Below are 19676 nucleotides of genomic sequence, written 5' to 3' on the forward strand. Positions count from 1 at the left end.
TATTCTGTGTTTATGTTGTTGAACCTAGGTGTCACACCATCAGGAGATGAGTTTACAATAGGATTATAAACTTAAGTATGAAGAATAGTATTTGCAGGAATGGGATATTTAGGTGATGAAAGGAGGTCATTACCCAAAAGCAGTACTCCAGATAAGCACTGTAATGACCAGGATGTTTGTTTAAAATGTAGTTACAAATATCTTGGCATATATAATAGAAGTGTCTATCATTTTAGAAATGCATCACATTCTGTCATTATGTAATGGAGTGAGAACAAAAGAACAACATTTTGTTGTATGTCACAAGAATGGAACCTATAAGCATCTCTTTAAAAGATTAGGGTCCAAGAAAACTTTTTATTCAATTTTATTGTTAAATGACAACACTCAGCAGTTCTTTTATTACAGTATTGTTAAAAGTATTTTTTCATGCACTTGTGAATGACACTAACTTATATAATTAAAATTAGAATTTTAAAGGCTTTACTTAGTTACCATGCACTAACTGTTTGTATTTTGTTTACTTTATGTAATAACACTTGAGCGGCTAGTGAGCAGTTCCTAACAGAACAAATATGTTGGTTTCCAGTTCTTTAAGACAATAAACTGAAAAAACAAACTAAGCAATACTCTAATGTAAGTTCACTGATATAAAATTCTTTCCACAAGTTTTGATGATAACAGAAGCAAAAATCTATTAATTTTTTTTTTTTTACAATACCTGCAGCCCCAGTTCTTTTCCAGCAGAGTTCTGTTACAGACCCTAGTGGGAGCAGAACTGGTTCCTAAATGTGAAGTTTTGTGAGCATTTTAGAATGTTCTTTCAGATTGGTTCTTTCAGACCCTGGTTTAAAGTCCCATTAAAGTCCATTAAAAGATGTCTATTAATGCCAATTGAGTAGGAGCTCAATCCACCACTCAATGGCAAAACCCTGCATTATATCATTTATATAACAATACAGGTGTCCATGTTCTATAAAACTAATTTCCTTGTAGAGGAGCTATAGAAGATGATTGATTTTTACAAGGGGTTTGCAGGATTCAAGCAACTGCTATGACAAAGAAATGGTTAAGAAGCATACAAAGCAGGCAGCAGATGCCAACTTCCGTATATTAGTGATATTTTGAAAGGACAGCGTTTCTCAAACTGCTGCTTTCTCACTAAGTGATGTAGTCATCATTTCTCCTGTAGAGTATTAATCATTTCCTGCTACACTCAAGCACTAATACATGTCTACCAGTATATATATTATTTGGGTTACCACTAAAACCAATTCTTATAGAGACAAATCACTCCTGTGTTTCTCTGTGAAACCTGTTGTAAAATTACAGGTTGTATTTGTTAGGCTGATTCACCATTGCTGTTTCCATTTCCCATTGATTTCAATGGAGTGACTTTTGTGTAATACAGGAATAATGCAGTAGTAAATCTAGCCTTGTGTCAAACAGTAGCTTGGTCTGATAGGAGCAGTGTTAGGAGGAGATTAGGCTTAGATGTGTATGGACTTTTTGGGGGGTGGGGCGTGGATTCTTCTGAATTTCTTGCTTAACGATAAACATTTTGCTCTGTGCTATTTTGAATCTTCAGGCAATTTGCTGTCTTCCATTCAGTTCTAAATTGTTTAAGTTCTAGTTTGTCTGAAACTTCTATCTTATTTATCAGAAAATTATTAGCAGTACCAGACTAAAAATGTACTTTAATTGTCCCTAAACATGGCACACTTGAAATGTTAGGTTTTTTTTTTATAGAGTCCACAACGCCCTGGCCAAGACTTGGTGGGTAGGAGTAGGGGAAGATGACAGTGAATGAAAAATTTAATGGTGGTGATGAAAAATGATAAAGCTCAATCAGTTCTAAGCTGCAGGTGGGTATGAGTGAGTGAAACCCAGGTACTTCTACTCTCAGGGTGCTGCTACCATGTTTCTGGGGAGAAGGTCCTGAGGCCTTATCTATGACTACAACAGCCCCTTAAGGATAGAGTCATTTGGGGCACAGACAGAAATGACTTTTGTTGTGTGATTGGCCTGTTAAGATCACTTTAAAGCCGCGCTGAAACAGAAGAGCACGGCTACAGAGCCCTCTGATTGTGAGACATAGTAATCCCCATTGTATGAGGGTTTAAATGAAGTCACTCCTAAGTGGAATGACTTAACTAATTTCTGTCTGCTTCAGCAGCAGCACAGTGAACTGCGGCTGCTGTCCCTGGATGGAAGGGGGAGAAGGCAGGGGAGGGAGGTCCCTTCTGGGGTTCTCAGCCCTGCTAGAGTGGGGTGGGGATTGGAGCTCCAATCTACCCACCCTACCACTCTGGGGTGGGGGGGAGGGAGGTTAGTAGGTGAGCAGAGACTAGGGAAGGCACAGCTTCTCTCCCTGGATCAGCTCCAAATTGGTGATTCATAGAAGTCACCTTGCGTTAGACCCAGGAGTTACACTTCTGTCTGTGCTCTTGGTGGTAATGGTAAAAGGTACAGCCAACATTACATTTGGGTGGCTGTATGTGAGGCCTCTAGATGTCAATTAGTAAAGACTCTCTGCTTTTAAGCTTCATGATTACCATACATTTGCAGCACTCTATACCAGGTCAATATTTTTTTTTATAGGGTCATAAACTTGTTGTTTATTGACAGACTATATTGTTATGCCTTCTACTCATTTCAGTGATTTTTTACACTGTATTGAATCACTTTATCAATACATGGATAATTGCTCCATTACTCTGTAAAATATACTTAGAAGCAACCACAATGCAATTCATACATGACATTAAAATGTGAACACACAGTATAAACAAAAACTAGTCTACGTTGTGAAGCTATGATAAAGGTAATAAGAAAAATCAATGGGTGTCTTTTAAAATATGGATATACTGCAATTCTCTTAGAGTTCATTGCAAGCTCAATATTGATCATTATACATACATGACAGTACAGTTTCACTCAGCCATTTGTTTCTACTGATTTTTCTTCCTGTCTCTCGAGGCTTTCTGTGGGATAAAGAACTATTTTTGCTGCTGCAGATTGCATATCATTCACCCTTACTGCTTGCTTGTTGCCTTCTGCATCATCCTCCTCTTCTACAATTGGGATTTCATTTGGATCAGGTGTCTCTTCTGTGGCAATAATCTCTTCTACATGTGGCTTAACAAAATCTGATGTAGAGGAAGTAATACAATTCCCCACATGTTTACTGAACTTAATATAACACAAGAATATGCAGTGTTTGTCTTTGTTTATGAGCTTCCCCCCCTCCTTTTTCTCTTCCCACGCCTGCATAAGGAGACCTTGGACTAGAAGTGTTACCATTTTCACATAAAGTTAAATGTGAGCTGAAACCTTTATGGAGAAGCAGGTAAACAGTTCCCTTCCTAAAGAAGACTGAATCTGCAAAAGTTTCACTCCTCAGTGAGTCTTTCACATAAATAATGTCCTTTACAGGACTACTGACAATCATATTACATGAACTAGTAAGGTTTAGATCTGACCCCAATAAACAATATAAAGATGGACGACGGGAAAGGAATACTTCTAAAAAATAATATTTTCTTATTTTTCCTTTTTTAAGGAGACAGTAGAGAAATTGGGACTAAGGAATTGTCTCATAACAAAAGTAAATATAACATATTTTGGTCCCACCTTCAATGGAAAAAACTGTTTACTTACCAGTACTTGGACACAAACATGATACAAGATTTCTTAAAAATATTGTAATTTTGGTATGGCTGGAAGCCAAGACATCGTACAGAAATAAATCATAATGTCTGTTAGCAAGAATAAATTAGTGTTGAATAACACTCACTTGGTGGATCTATACATACGCTTTACTGCAGTTGACTAATTAGCTCCGCAGTAAAGCATCACTGTCTACACGTGCACAGGGTACAGTAAATTAATTAACTCTGCCATAAGATAGTATTGTTGGAACGGGACTATCTTACAGCAGAGTCATTTGCTACACAGAAATGCTTGTGTGGGATGGTGACCAGGACCACAGCAGTTTGAGCTGGGACTGAGCAGGCCCAGGCTGGCAGTAGGCTCAGGGGTCAGCCTTATGGATCTACATTTTCGGCACTCTTGTGCCCCAGTCATCCCCGATGTTGCCATCTGGAACCTGGGGCTAACCCCTCAACCGAGCCTGCTGCCACCCCGGGGCTGTCCCAGCTCAGACTGCTGAGGTCCCAAGAGCACGTGAAAACGTTGAACCCTGGAGCAGAAGACTCCAGTGCAAACTGTGCCAGAGTTTATTGAGCCACATTAATAGCTCATGTAGATGCACCCACATTGTAACAACCTACAGTAACGTAAAAAACTCATTTAGAAAATACTGAACAATCAGACAACTTTGATTTGCATTTTTTGACTGAAAGTTCATAAAAATAGCCACTTAAAATTGTAACTCAATCATTCAAAACAGAAATAAAATTTTAAAAGAAGCATGCGTGAGAACACAGAACAGGTATTTCAGGAACCGATTCAGGAATTTCTTATAAATTAGGATGCTCAATTTCAGATAACTTAATGGGGCCTTATTTTCAAGAAGTGCAGAATACCAACTTTGTCTGAAAATCACATTTCCAAGATTACTAGTTGCTTTAACAAACCTTGATTATTATATGTATGTCTCTATGAAACCCATGATCTATGAATAATGGTTTGCATGGACTCTTAAGTCTGCAATGTTAGATGTAATTTTTTGTGGTGGGGAGCACACCCATATAAATGTTGGATTTCTTACCTTCTCTCGTCTTTTCTTTCTGATGATTGCTTGGAGTATTTGTTTTTTTCTTTTTAGTTAAAGACACTTTATTTTTATTCTGTCCCTGTGCATCAGAGACATGCACAGGCATGCTGGTCTGTCCTGACACAGGAGTGACAATCACCTAGGGCAAAGCAAGAACAAATAATGCACAAGCAAGGAATGCAGATGCATCAGGGATCTGCTTTAAAAAGCAGTGGTAGAATCCCCAATAAGCAGTACACATAAATGTGCATATTAGCATATTTTTTCTTCTAGATGAACTGAAGCAAAGGGACATAGAATTTTGTCCCGTATTTAGCAGATGATCTTCCCATAACACTATTCATAAAGGAACTATTTCCTTGTAGCTCTGTCAAATATACGATAAGTACAGGTAAGGCAAGATAAAGACAGAAGTTTGGCAAGAAAGTACAAACTCTGAAAGAAAAGTATAGTCATATTAAAATATGCTTATAAAATATAATAAGGATTGTTTAATCAACTACTCGAGTAAAAACTGTCCAAATGATCCTTTCAATTAAACCTGTATAATTTTATGGACCTCAGTCAGGTTGGAGAGAGGACTGACTAAATTCAGCAAGATTTAGTCAATTTTGCTTTATAGTGTGTGTTCTGGGCCCAGATTAGAACAATCTAATGAATTGTCACCTTGGAATTGAATTTATATTATTTTACGTGAAAGAATCAAATGCTCTCTCACCACTCTACTTAAAGTTCAGAGGTTTAGTTATGGTGCATTAAGCAATGAATCTGTTCTCTGTGGTTTCATTTTGAACGTAAAAAAGTAAGGAGCAGTTTTACTTTGTCTAATGTGCAGACATTCTCTAAACAAGGTTTGAACTGATCTTTTTAATTCTGTACAAGATAAGCATTCGTTAATGTACATAAGCACATGCTTAAATATTAAGATTGTTAATTATACCATTGAAATAATCATGGAAGTGTGTGAAAAAGTGATCACAGATCATGCTCCTGTAAACTGCTGAAAATGGATGCTAGTTCTACAAATTTTGTTGTGAAAAATCGTGATACTGCGAGATCATTTTGGGGAAAAAAAAGAACATGGCATATTGGTATATTCCAAATCACATTAAGATAATTTAGCTTTGTGAAATGATTGAGAGTACTCTATGCTTATAAAATGCTTTGATGGATCCGGGATACTTGGATAGACCAAATCCTGCTTGCCTTATGTAAGGAATTATGACCGAAGCCTGGCACTTTACATAAACTTTAGATCAGAATCTTCAGCGTTTTGTCAAAATTGGTTAAAAGTTCAACTGCAAAAATGACCAATTTCAATATTGATAAATGTGTTGAAAGTTGTATCATTAACAGAATGCAGAACTTGTTGATTTCACTTGTGTGTACATCCCCTTCTTTTCATACTTGTACTCCTTGAGATTTTGCATTGTGTGTCGGCACAAGCAAATGCAAATAAAAATCAGATCACAATCTGTTAGAAACTGCATGTTTGGTGGTATTTCAACCATCTTAGATCTATTGAAAATACCTGTCAAAATTCAGAAATCTTTTGGGAGAACCTGGACTCAGTTCTAGATGGTAAACAAAACCCCAAACATCAAACCCCTTCAAACCTTAAATCTTAATGTTTTACAGCATTCTAACTTACACAAAAAGAATTGGATCAAACTTTTAAATTTAAGCCACCAAAATTATACTGTTACACTTGAAAGACTGCCATCGTGCATCTGATGGACCACTCACATGAATAAGGGCTGTGCAATAGGCCTCAGCTGGGCAACAGTTTAATTTACCAGGCATACAGCACTTACCTTTTGTTCTTCAAAAAGCTGCCTCTATTACAGCAAGGTGACTGAGAAACTGTAGGGTTTGTGGGTTCACAGTGGTTGAGATAGTATAGAAGATAAAAGTTTGTGAAAAAAGTGAACACAAATCATGCAAAAAAAAAATTAGGCTGTTGTAAGATCAGTTGTGCAAAACAATGCATTCCAGATGATATTAAGAAATTTTACTGTCAAAATCAGAGATTAAGTTAATAACTATGTTAGACCACAGGGCTGAGTGTATATAGGAATTTAATTGCCTCACCTCATTTAAGAATAAACAAAGGCATTTTTGTAAAATCAGTGCCACAGATATTACTATTGCTACTAGAAGGCAGTTCTTGCAAACAGATCCAAGTTTTGGCTTAAAGGTTAAGGAAAATTTTTAACTGAAAACAGGTATTCTAAGATTCAACGATCACCCATTTTGTACTGTCACAACGAGAAATAATACAGAGAATACAAAGTAATGAAAAGCACAGGTCAGCCATTAGTGATTGTGCCTGTAGAGACCGGGGACACCCAATGTAACATAACTGACTGAGTTTGACAAGTTAATTGATCGTTTTGGAGCTACATGCTCTCTTGTTCCCATTCTTTCCCTACTTAATAATAATAATAATAATAATAAAATTATGGATAACAATTAACTTCAGTAGACAAATTGCTCAACTTGAGAGGACTCACTCCAGGCTTCCACCCCCACTAGCTGGTAAAAGAATTCAAATTTTCTCATGCAAGAAAGGAGGGAGGAGCAGGACAGAGATTTTTGCAGCACAAGGCAGCCACAGCTCCCATGGACCAAGGCCAATAGGAGTCAGGAGTCCAAAATGTGTGACACAAGGGATGCTGCCATTTCCTGATTCAAAACCCATGGGAGGGCAGTGATGGAAAAGCTGTTTTTCCCTTTGGATGAATTCCTTCCTGGAGTCCAGCAGGCAACACAGTGTCACAGCATTATATTGCATCAACAAGTACATCAAACAAGTACTGCTGTGCTTCTGGACTGTAAGCAGCTCAGAGACCTCTTTTTATACTCCAATAAGCATATAGCAATAGCGAGTCAGGAGAGGGGGTATGTATATACAGGGATGTATTTGATAGCCGTGTTGGTCTGAGACAAGCAAATGCAAAACCCTAGAACTCTTGCTTCAGAGATGATACCTTTTAAGATACTTTTCATCTTTTCTGAACCAACAGTTCACAGTTTTGCATTCTTCTATGTGTGTGTGTGTATATATACACACAAACACACACAATACATATATGTACAGCAGGGGTGTGTGAAGCGGGCCCTATTCAATTCGAATTCAGATTTGGCCTGAATCAGGGACAGTGATTCGATTTGTTGACTCGGATCAACGTCCTTGATTCAATTCGGCCGAATCTGAATCTGAAGATTCAATTCCGATTCAGAGAATCAGCGATTTGGACATAGACACAGCTTTAAAAGTTTTTTCTACATACCTTGAGGTAGCAGGCATGGCTCTTGATTGCTGCGATGCTGGAGTGCATGGAGCATCTCACAGCAGTGTGGGGGACCCTCCACGTGCTCAGCAGTGAACCTGGAAGTGGACCAGAAGTACGCAGGGATGCAGAGGGGCCACCCCAGCTTACTCCCCGGCAGACCCAGAAGTGCTTCTGGTCCAATTCTGGGTCTGCTGCTGAGCATGCTGGGGAGCCCCCCGTGCTTCTGTGGGACACTCCATGTGCCCCAGCATCGCTACCTGCTACCCAGAGGTATGTAGAAAAAACTTTTAAAGCTGTGTCTATGTCCGAATTGCCAAATCTTTCTGAATCTCTCTGAATCAATTCGGAGGGTTCCAATTTGATTTGGAGAAATTAAAGGGTCCTCTGATTTGATTCAGAGATTGGCCACCCGATTGGGCCATATCTGCCAAATCGAATCAGGAACCAAAGCTTCACACAGCCCTAAGGTATAGCATATTTCATCATTAAACAAACAGTAATTAATCATCATAATGTCCTTGTCAGGTAAGTATATGGATAGTATTATTTCCATTTTACACATGGAAAAAACATCACAGCAAGAAATTAAGTAACTTGCTCAAGTTAACTTAATTGAAGTCACGGTAGGGATAAACTTGGGACATGTTTTTATCAGGAGCATCACAGCTCTCCTAGTAAAAAAAAGCATGAGCATATAGGTGGGCACACTTGCTCTTGGAAAAAAAAGGCAGTTTCTGGAGAAAAATAACCTCTCTCTAACATGGTAGAGGTCGCTCTCCAGACAGTCTCTGGAAAATAACAACAGCAGAAATTCAGGTGTCATCTCTTACATCCCTTTGAAATAAGTTTATAATCTAAGTTTATAAATATAACATATAATCATATCATTTTAAATCAGCCCCTACTATTTTGCTATTCAGTGCTAGTTTTCTGTGATGTTAATATCCAATAACAGATGTTACTATGATAAACTTTAAATAAGTGATTTACTAGGATTTCAATTCACCAAAATATTCAAAACACATGTAATTGTAAGATCATGCCTCTTGAAATCAAGTGTTATTATTATTATTTAGATTTACTTGAGCTTAAATTTAGGAATGTTCTTAAGTTTGAAGTTGGTGATGACTGGCATTGAAATGCATAGAGTGGAAGATTATTGTGGCCAAAAGGAGTTATGAAAGTGCAGGCTATTGTGAACAACCAGTGACCAATAAAACAAGACACAGTGAAACAAGGTGGAGGTAGAGATGAAAGAACTGTGATACATTTATTCATAAACATTGAGGAGGGTTCATACACTTTTGCTGACATGATCACACGTTAACGTTATAGGAACACATACAACAAATTCATTGGTTTAGCATCTTCAGCCTGATTTTCATTTACATTATAGCCCCTTTACACCACTAAGTATAACCAAAACTCTTAAGTGGTTCCTTGACACTTCCAAAGCATGTAAAAGAGATTCAGGACCTCTTTTACTCATACCTATACTATTCTATGATTTATTCCATGTAAAATACTTTACCAAAGTCTGAAAAAAAATCTAAATTGCTGCTCAAAAAACCATCTCCTTTAAACCTAGAACATTCTTAATCTTTTCAGTCACTTCATTGGTTACCTCCCATGAAATACTTCCCTAATCTTTTTGTTTTGCAAAAATTGCAAAAAGAAGCCATTTGAGGTTAATAGTAAAAGAATGGTGTTTGAAGATTAATTTGCAAAGGCACCACTTTGCTTCATGTAAATAAAAGTAGTAAATACACCAGTGAAGTGAGTGGAAAGGCCAAGACCCTCTACTATGCATAAAATAATTTGCACACATGGATTATGTCAGTGTTTATTATTTAATCTCTCCTCTATTCTTTTGCTTTCTACTCTTAAATTCACACTTTCTTTTTCTTAGCTTCTGTAATGTGCTCAGGGTAAGGTATGGTACCTTCTTCTTCAGGTATGAATACACTTACAGTAAAATCACTTGTCTCTGTGCCATATTTATTTTTCACCAGAAGGGCATATTTTCCAGAGTCGACTGTGCTGACAGCAGTAATGGTGAAACTGGCACATTTTCCAGATTCATATTTCAGGATGCAATGGTCATCTGCTGTGAATGTTCTCTCGTTCTTCAGCCATGTGATCTCTGGGGCGGGATCTCCCCAGACATTACAAGTAAGATTAAGCGCCTGTAGCAAATGTACAAAAGGATTATTGTTAACAGATACTTGTTTACATCCATGTTGACAAATAATTCCCAGAAAGTCCCTTCTTTGCTGCTTCCTATTAAAAAATGGATGCAAGGATCCAAGATCAGTAATGTTTTGCTGTAGCCTGATGTGTTACCAAGGAAAAGAAACATAAAAAAAATTAAAACCCTTCAGTATTTCACAGATCTTTGTCATTTCTTTCATGATCATTACTATTGCTCTCTCTCTCTCTCTCTCTCTCTCTCTCTCTCTCTCACTGTTGTTTAATACATGTTTAGGCATTAATAGCATTTGAACATTAGGCCTTAAGCAAGAGTTTGAAAACTGTCAAATGGATTTATTTGCATGATGTCTGTGATGAACATGCTGCAGGAATATTGAGGCAAATCTATCATAATGATCTAAATAATGATTAAGCATTAAAACACTTAAATTTATTTGTTTGCTTTAAGAACTCTCTGAGCTACCTCCTGACAGCCTCATTTACACAGTGCGTTAAGCTATTTTACAGACACAATTAGTGTATAGCATTCAACTGCTAAAATTTTTATCTCAAATCAATAGTTTTCAGAACCATTTTTTGCTTTGCAGTGCTCATACATCTATTTACCTTTTAAGTGAACAGAAGTTATGCACGCATAAGGGATGAATCCATCTCTTATTAAAACATAGAATCTTAATTATCAAAGAACCATTTGTTATGATTACCTTGACAGTTGAAGAGCCATTGCACACTGGCAAATATGTGATTGGCACTAAGCATCAGAACTACGTCAACCAATGGCGACACATAGGGGGTGCATGTGCACTCCCTGAGAGTGCAGGTGCACTCCCTGACAGGCTGTGCTGCCCGCTTAGGCAATGGGCAGGGGGGGCAGGCAGGAGTGCCGGTGCCCCCACTGCGAGTGCTGGCTACGAAATGGGAGCTCTGGATGAAGTGCTGCGGCCACTTCCTGGTCAGCACAATCAGCTCCAGGGCGACCCCCTACTCCACCTCCCTGGTCAGTGAGATTGGCTGCAGGGGGACCCCCTCCCCCGCATTTGCTGACTGGTCACTGGGGGGGCATATGCCCTCTGACTAAGGTGGCACCAATCACCCATGCCTTTAATGCTTCTCTCTCTTGCAATACCAACCCCAAAATACACACACAGAAGATTGTCAGACATTAAATATTGCCTTCACCACGCAGGCTGAATTTGACCCTTAAGTATTAAGGAATTCTAATATTATAAAAGCCTAAGTCTGTCTGTCTGTAACGCTTTATTCGCGTTCTGATTGGCTGACAGAAACAGACAATCAGCATGAAGAAGCATTCTGACAGAAGGCAGCCTGTCACCATGATGGTGGGGACCCAGGGGACATGGGGGCTGGCCTCATCCCCTCCTTGCTCCCTGGAGGTGGTGGCAACAGAGTAGACAGAAGGAGTGGGCAAGGCCAGCGGGGCTAGCCTTGCCCCCCACTGCCCTGCTCCCTACAGGTAATGGGGGTGGGGTGGGGGGGAGCGGACCTAAGCAGGGAAAAAGCCAACCCTCCATGGCAGGGGTTGGGGAACAGTGGGCCTGACCCAACGTAGCTGCAGCAGCGGCAGGGGGAGGGAAAGAGTGGGCCTCCTTCCCCCTTGGGCCTGGGCCCACTCCTCCACCACCCCTCTCCCTGCATTGGTCCTGAACCCACTCCTCCCGTTTCCAAGTGGGCCTGCTGTGGGGGACGGGGGGAGGGAGGAGCAGGTGTACAGATATTAACAGAATGAAGGCTCTCACAACTGGAGTGAATGCTGCTCCCTCCATTTGAGATGAAGGATCCCCCAGGAGTGGAATCTTATTTTTTCTAAGAATACTGCTTTTAGCAAGAGTTATGGAGCAGGGTGTTATCCATCCTGATTAAGTGCTACCTCTGAGAGATATTGTTCAGAATAATTCTGAAACTAGGGATAGAAGGGGAGGGGAGATTGCCATCCTTCACAAGGTAAATTTGAATAATGAATGGATTCCCCATTTTCAAAAAGGGAAGGAAGGAGGACCCGGGCAACTATAGGCCGGTCAGTCTCACCTCCATCCTTGGTAAAGTATTTGAAAAAATTATCAAGGCTCACATTTGTGAGAGCCCGGCAGGACAAATTATGCTGAGGGGAAACCAGCATGGGTTTGTGGCGGGCAGATCGTGCCTGACCAACCTAGTCTCTTTCTATGACCAGGTTACGAAACGCCTGGACACAGGAGGAGGGGTGGATGTCGTATACCTGGACTTCAGGAAGGCCTTCGATACGGTATCCCACCCCATACTGGTGAACAAATTAAGAGGCTGTGATGTGGATGACTGCACAGTCCGGTGGGTGGCGAATTGGCTAGAGGGTCGCACCCAAAGAGTCGTGGTAGATGGGTCGGTCTCGACCTGGAAGGGTGTGGGCAGTGGGGTCCCGCAGGGTTCGGTCCTTGGACCGATACTCTTTAATGTCTTCATCAGCGACTTGGACGTGGGAGTGAAATGTACTCTGTCCAAGTTTGCAGATGACACAAAGCTATGGGGAGAAGTGGACACGCCGGAGGGCAGGGAACAGCTGCAAGCAGACCTGGATAGGCTGGACAAGTGGGCAGAAAACAACAGGATGCAGTTCAACAAGGAGAAATGCAAAGTGCTGCACCTAGGGAGGAAAAATGTCCAGCACACCTACAGCCTAGGGAATGACCTGCTGGGTGGCACGGAGGTGGAAAGGGATCTTGGAGTCCTAGTGGACTCCAAGTTGAACATGAGCCGGCAGTGTGATGAAGCCATCAGAAAAGCCAATGGCACTTTATCGTGCATCAGCAGATGCATGACAAATAGGTCCAGGGAGGTGATACTTCCCCTCTATAGGGCGTTGGTCAGACCGCAGTTGGAGTACTGCGTGCAATTCTGGGCGCCACACTTCAAGAAGGATGCGGATAACCTGGAGAGGGTACAGCGAAGGGCAACTCGTATGGTCAAGGGCCTGCAGACCAAGCCCTACGAGGAGAGACTAGAGAAACTGGACCTTTTCAGCCTCCGCAAGAGAAGGTTGAGAGGCGACCTTGTGGCGGCCTATAAGTTCATCACGGGGGCACAGAAGGGAATTGGTGAGGATTTATTCACCAAGGCGCCCCCGGGGGTTACAAGAAACAATGGCCACAAGCTAGCAGAGAGCAGATTTAGACTGGACATTAGGAAGAACTTCTTCACAGTTCGAGTGGCCAAGGTCTGGAACGGGCTCCCAAGGGAGGTGGTGCTCTCCCCTACCCTGGGGGTCTTCAAGAGGAGGTTAGACGAGTATCTAGCTGGGGTCATTTAGACCCAGCACTCTTTCCTGCTTATGCAGGGGGTCGGACTTGATGATCTATTGAGGTCCCTTCCGACCCTAACATCTATGAATCTATGAATCTATGAATATCTTATAAGTTAAAAAAAGGCAAAATTAGTCAGGTTATTCTGTCTGAATTCACGAATCAGCTACCTACATCCTTGTTTCGAATTTCTCAGAAGCAGGTGAATACAGGCACTGTAAAAATCTAGGATTGTAAGCACGTCTAACTTTTCCTTCAGTGCTTAGCTATCCCAGTTAGCAGGCATTAGCCCTTCTCTTGAGCCTGGCGCATGAAATGAAACTCTCTAAAAAGCTATAAAAATGGTGCACATGTTCAGGATATTTATTGCCAAGGTATAACTTTAATTCTGAATATGGGTGGGTTGAGCGAGAAATGGAGCATGAGCAATTTCTGGTTCCTAGGCTATTTCCTCTTCCTTCCCTATTTGTATTTGTTTCTTACTAAGCTTTAAAAAAATCCAGCTTTATTGAGCCTTCCAAAGACAAGATACGAGAATCAAATAATAAATCCCATATAAGAATAAAATATCAAAATAAAGCATATTGTGTCTTGTTAGAAGAACTCACAAAAGTGAACTCCATAGAATACAGCGTAAGTACAAAAAGTAGGGGTTACGTGATACTTAAGTGGTCATCAGTCCTTGCACTGGAGCTCTATACATGGGAAAATTTATCTCTACAGAGCTAAATCCTTCAGTTGGAGGATTCCTCTTCTTTGGAACGGGAAAATGTATCATTTTATCAATTGTATCTATACTGTATTTCCCATATAGCTGTGGTACATTGTTCTAAATTTGAAATAGTATTTAAAACAGTCTAGTTTTATTTCAAATTTGGTTTGAAGGTAGAGGGAATTATCTCCAAGTAAATACTAGGATTAGGATGGGGTGAAGGGCTGGGTTCAGAAAACAAGAAAATGGGTAGAGGGGAAATATAATCTTTCTCCACAAAGAAGCACTTCACTACAGCAGGCTGCAGTGCAGTAAATTCCTAGAGAAGCAAAACCAAAAACACACAGGATATAACATAGGAACAAGAGAAAGACAAAAAATTCATCCTCCTCTCAAAACTATTCATCTTGGTATGAACAAATGAAAAGTGCAGACTCTGGGCATCAGCAGTCAAAGCCTGCTGAAAATGACCCCTATCTAGTTTTCTGGAGCAGCTGCAGTTGATGATAAGTGGAGCTCTTCACCCTGTCCTTTCAGTCTTCTGCCATTAAGTAAACATGTTTTTGACAATGAAATCAGCACATTGCTCTAATCTGATTAAACAGCTGAAAACAGAAAAAACTCTTATTTCTCCTTCCTGTTCAAGCTCAGCCAGGTCTGTCTCTAATATTGCTACACAATCTAACAGGCCACTGATCAATACTGATCAGGGGTCTACCACTGTAAGATCCTAATGGACTGATATCAATGACACACATGTATTGGAGGCATTATTCAAACCCTAACGGTGGGAAAACATGCCGATTTTCCCTAACTCAGTGAGACATACCAGAAACAATAACACTTTTCTTCTTCAAATCTTTCCTTCAAATATCTCATTTTGTTTAGCCTTACATCACCAATCCTCTCTTTGGTATTGTGTTCACACTATCATGCATTAACTGTTTATTATTTGCATTTTGTCTCTTCGCATGAAAAAAATAAGTCTTAGAATCTTGTTACACCTTACACTGTGAGCTGCACAAATGTTCCATGTTAGTGCTAGTTCACGTTTGAAGCAGTCACACTTCAGTAGGGGCCTGGAGGACTGAAAGGTAAGAATCCCCCATACTCCCATTCTTCCCTTTCCCCCCCCTGCCCCCCCCGGGGCTTCCTCTCCTGCCCCCACCTCAACTCCATCCCCACCTACTTGTAGCTGCCTGGCTGCCTGTCCCAGGGGAAGCAGCCAGGGAAGGGTTAACTTGCCTGCCCAGCTGCTGTTGCCTGACTGCTGCTCTTCTTGAGGCTGAGTCCTTATAATTCAGTATGAAGATGGTAAGATCTCTGGCCATTTTGATACCATCTGGAGGGGATTTCCATAATTGTGGGCCTACTGCCAAGAAGGTCTGATCCCTTGCATGTAATGGTGCATCTGTCTGTTTTGGATATTTTTACTCCTTGGGGCAAGAACCTTATTTACCAATGTGTTCATAAAGCAGTATGTACCACTACAGGATTTCAGAAATCACTGATGATAAGGCTAGGCCAAATCCTTAGATCTGTGTTCCAGTTTCATGCGCAAATGCCCTGGCCTATTCCTGTTGGGGACATTAGCTTCTTTCTTCAGTGTTCCCCTCCAAGGAACTCTCTGGGCCTGTCTATACATGAATGTACGCACACCTAAACTTAATGCGCCTCAGCCTAAGGCACATTAAAGTGATTTAGGCGTGTGTCTACATGTGCATACCTTAAGGCACCTTAATGCAGATTGGTGGGTGAATGTGTTTGCAGCCTGGGCTGGGCAGCACCCTGGACAACCCCCTCATATGTACAGCAGTGCTAGGGCCTGCAGGCAGCGGGCAGGTGCCACGCTGGGAAAATGGCTGGGGGCAGCACAAACAATGAATGCATTCCTGGCTGGGGAGTGCAGAGACAGATGCAGGGCATGCCCAGGGGCCATGGCGTCTGTCAGCACCACGTGCAGAACTGGGGCCACTGGACCGCAGCCAGGGGCAGCTTGGCTCCAAGCAAACAGAGGGCGCACCTGAACCCCCAGGCCATGTCTAGTGACTTGAGGCAGCTGTACCCAATGCTGGGCCAGCACTGTTCCAAGACACCTGTTCGTGCCATAAAGCCCGCAGCAGTGTAGCCAAGCAGTGCAGCCCAATGCTGGCTGAGACAGTTGGCTTAGATGCAATCAGCCTGGCCCCGGCTCAACCCCCTCCCTGCGTTCCTGCTTTCCCAGCATCAGTCAAGAGTGGGCTGGACCCAAGCCTGCTGCTGCTGGGTACTACCGAGAAGAAAAAGCGACTTGGGACTTAGTCCCAAGTCAGTTGGCATACTGACAGGTACTGTTGGTGCTGGAACTACTGCTCCAGTTCCAGCATCTGCACCTCAGAGAACAGTACCTGCCACTTCTTCTTGGCAGCATCCGGTGGTAGCACAGGGCCCTGCAGGCTCAACTCTGGCCCACTCAGTCAATATACACAGCATTAAGGTGTCTGTGCAGAGTAAGAAACAAGTATTTGGGTCTGAGATGAGAGATCTCCAAAGAGACCCATGATCTTGAAGAACGTAGCCCAAGCAAAGGATTCTCTGTTTGAGTCTTTATTTTTATTTATGTATTTATTGGTAATAGGTTTTGTCCTGTAGTTTAGGAATAGAATTTTGAATAAAACGTTGTCAGAGACTTTTCTTATTTTTGGACATGCCCTGCCAGCATACAATGAAAAGGTTGTACTATATTAACCATAAACTTTTTTTAAACAGTGTATCCCCTTAGGAGCACTACACTGCTCCGGGGCAAAAAAGGGAGTAAAAAAGACTCAATAAATTCATTGTTATAGGGTCATTGATATCCTTGCTGGGACCTTCGTGCCCCAATCTTTCACAACAACACAGGTGTCTTTATAGTCAGGGGCAATGCATGTCTGCAGAAACCTCTGCAGCTTGCTGTTTTATAATATGAAATGATTGTGCTCTCACTCGCTCACTCTCAATCTCACTCTCTCTCTCCCCACACACATAATCTTTGCATTTTGCTTTAGAAATACTCATTTATATTGCTTAATTTCAACCTTCGTCTGGCAAAGAACTCTCAGTTGATGTAACCAGCTGAGCTTTTGCTCCATATCAAAATCCTATCTCCGAGCAAAAGCAATTATTTTAGCTGAAAATCTGCAAAATGATTTATTCTCCCTCTGGACATTTTCTATTCTGTTGCAATTTTTTAAATCTTTGAGGACTTCTTACCCCCTACATATTTTCCTTAACTGATAGTAACCTATAAAAAAGGAGTTGTGTGGTACCTGTCTCTCTTGAGAATGCTAAGATATGCTATTATTCATGAGACAAAGCAGTTTAGGACATTAGATTTCCAATATTTCCCTTCAATTCACATTAAAATATTTTTGTCCTGCTTTTTCTCATTGTTAGATCAACACCAAGGATCTGGAAAGCACTGTTGCTTACTGTCCTTGTAAAAAAAAATCATTCCCATTTCTTCTTTTAGTTTGCATACCTTCAGTTTGCATGTGATTGTTACCTACATTTTGAAGTGCTTAAGACAGCCTGTGATAAAGTAGAAAAGGTGCTGCTCCATCTTTTGATCATTACTGAACATATTTCCTTCAGCAGGAAAGACAACTGTGAACCAGACCATGCACCTAATCAGGCTGTGTTTTTTTTTGGTAAAATTGATTTCATTAGGACTTGATGGAATCCAGTGGAGAGCTGATAAAAACCAGGAATGCAGTGCTGGTAAATGATTATTAGACATGAACAGGTTTCTTGGGTAGTGTGAGTCATTACCAAGAACTACTACAGCAGCATTCCCTACATGGACCCTATTTCTCCAGTGAGCAGTCTTTGGCCCAAACTGTGCTATATGAATATAAATCCAAAGTAACCCCATAAGTACAAAAGACTGAAATTTAATAAATAATACAACAGATATTTTAGATGAAACTTTAACATGGAATCTTTCTTTAAAAGGTAGCAAAGTTGGTTAGCTGCTATGTAAAGCTTCAGTTAATTTACTGTACCTTGCCCTCCTGGATGGTGACAACATCGGGCAAACCTCCAAGTACCCGGGCACGATCTGAAAATACACAAATACAGTTTCCTTTAATGTCTACACAATCAACTCTGTCCCAGATTTTGTTTCCCCTCCAGCACTTTCCTTTTATCTTGTTTTTGTACAAGTTGTCCCTGGCACATGCAAATGATGAAAGGTATTCAGTATTCCTAGCACACCAGTTGTAAAATGGCAAATCTTCTGCAAAAGCCACATGTTAATATCTGTCACCTACTCAGTAAAATTGAAGCATAGGCTTTTGCTTGCTGTTACTTCTGATGAGTTCAGTATGAATGCTGGGTATACAAACAATGTAAAAGTGTTTGGCTCAATTTTTTTAAATTTCCAGAGCAATTCTGTGTTTTTAAAAGAGATGAGTTAAAGCCTGTAGAAAAGACTCTGAAGTGGATATTAAGTCTCTGATCTAAATACAAAGACAGATTCTGATTTCAATTACGCTGTCTGGAATAATTACATTGACTTCATTGGAGTTTCTTTGGATTTATACAGGTGTAAATGAGATCAGAATCTAGCCTGATTTATTTTTAGTTTCAAAACCCTACTGCAATCCCATACAGCTAAAATCATGCCCAGTGCATACAGTTGTTTGCTACAGCTATTCTAGGAAGTGGAGTAAAGTTGTGATAGTTGCAGCTCTTGATCTTGTAGCAACACATGATGCTTTCCCCTTTAGCTTAGTTGTTGTTCACCACTCTGTAAAATATGGACTCTGTCAAAAATAATCTTTTGAAAAAGAGTTGGCAGGTGCAGGGCTTAGGCCAAACTCTAATATGTGATATGCTCCCTCCCTACTCCCCACATCCAACTAAAGTCAGAATTAGAGTACAGCTTGAAAAGACCACTCAATGCTCAGTATGATTACTGGTCATCACATTGGCTGTGGGTGGTGGTGGCAGTGGTGGGGACTGCTAATTTCCTATGAACCTGCAGGAGGTGGGAAGGTAGGGTTAGGGGCCCAGATCACAACATATTTATTATACTTCACTGTCTTTTCAGATTCTATCCCTGCCTGCATCATTTCTTTGCAGATCAGAAAGATGCAGGAAGTGGGGAGAATTTGCTAAAATGTTTCAAAACCCAAAAGCTTGCTAAGAAAGCTTTAAACCCGAAAGTTTGTTAAGAAAAATGTTTACAACTATTTAGCTGGTCTAATAAAAGATATCAGATTTACCCAAAGAACCTTGTTTGCCTATGTCTTTAGACCAGGGGTGGGTAAAATGTAGCACGGGGTCCGGATGCGGCCTGCCAGGCCATTCTATCCAGCCCACGGGGCCCCTAAAAATTTTAGAAAATTAATATTTATCTGCCCTGGGCTGCCTGTCATGCGGCCCTCGATGGTTTGCCAAAACTC

The 19676-nt window shown here is 40.9% G+C and overlaps 1 protein-coding gene across 3 annotated transcripts in view; it reads right to left on the reverse strand.

Moving 5' to 3' along the window:
* Positions 1-337: 337 nt before the first annotated feature.
* Positions 338-19676, reverse strand: part of MYOM1 (myomesin 1) — a 111758-nt gene continuing 92419 nt past the window's right edge. For 2 of the 3 annotated variants that reach the window (XM_006269518.4, XM_014606704.3), the window contains 2 exons: positions 18273-18328; positions 9274-10220 (listed from right to left, as the gene is read on the reverse strand). In XM_006269518.4, the coding sequence (XP_006269580.3) occupies positions 9924-10220; positions 18273-18328 (353 nt within the window). In that variant the 3' untranslated portion in view covers positions 9274-9923. Of the gene's footprint in view, positions 3150-4732; positions 4878-9273; positions 10221-18272; positions 18329-19676 lie in introns of those variants that run through there. The other variant, XM_019490496.2, reaches the window with a different exon arrangement.

The sequence above is a fragment of the Alligator mississippiensis genome, chromosome 3 (assembly GCF_030867095.1).
Source record: "Alligator mississippiensis isolate rAllMis1 chromosome 3, rAllMis1, whole genome shotgun sequence".
Lineage (NCBI taxonomy): Eukaryota > Metazoa > Chordata > Crocodylia > Alligatoridae > Alligator > Alligator mississippiensis.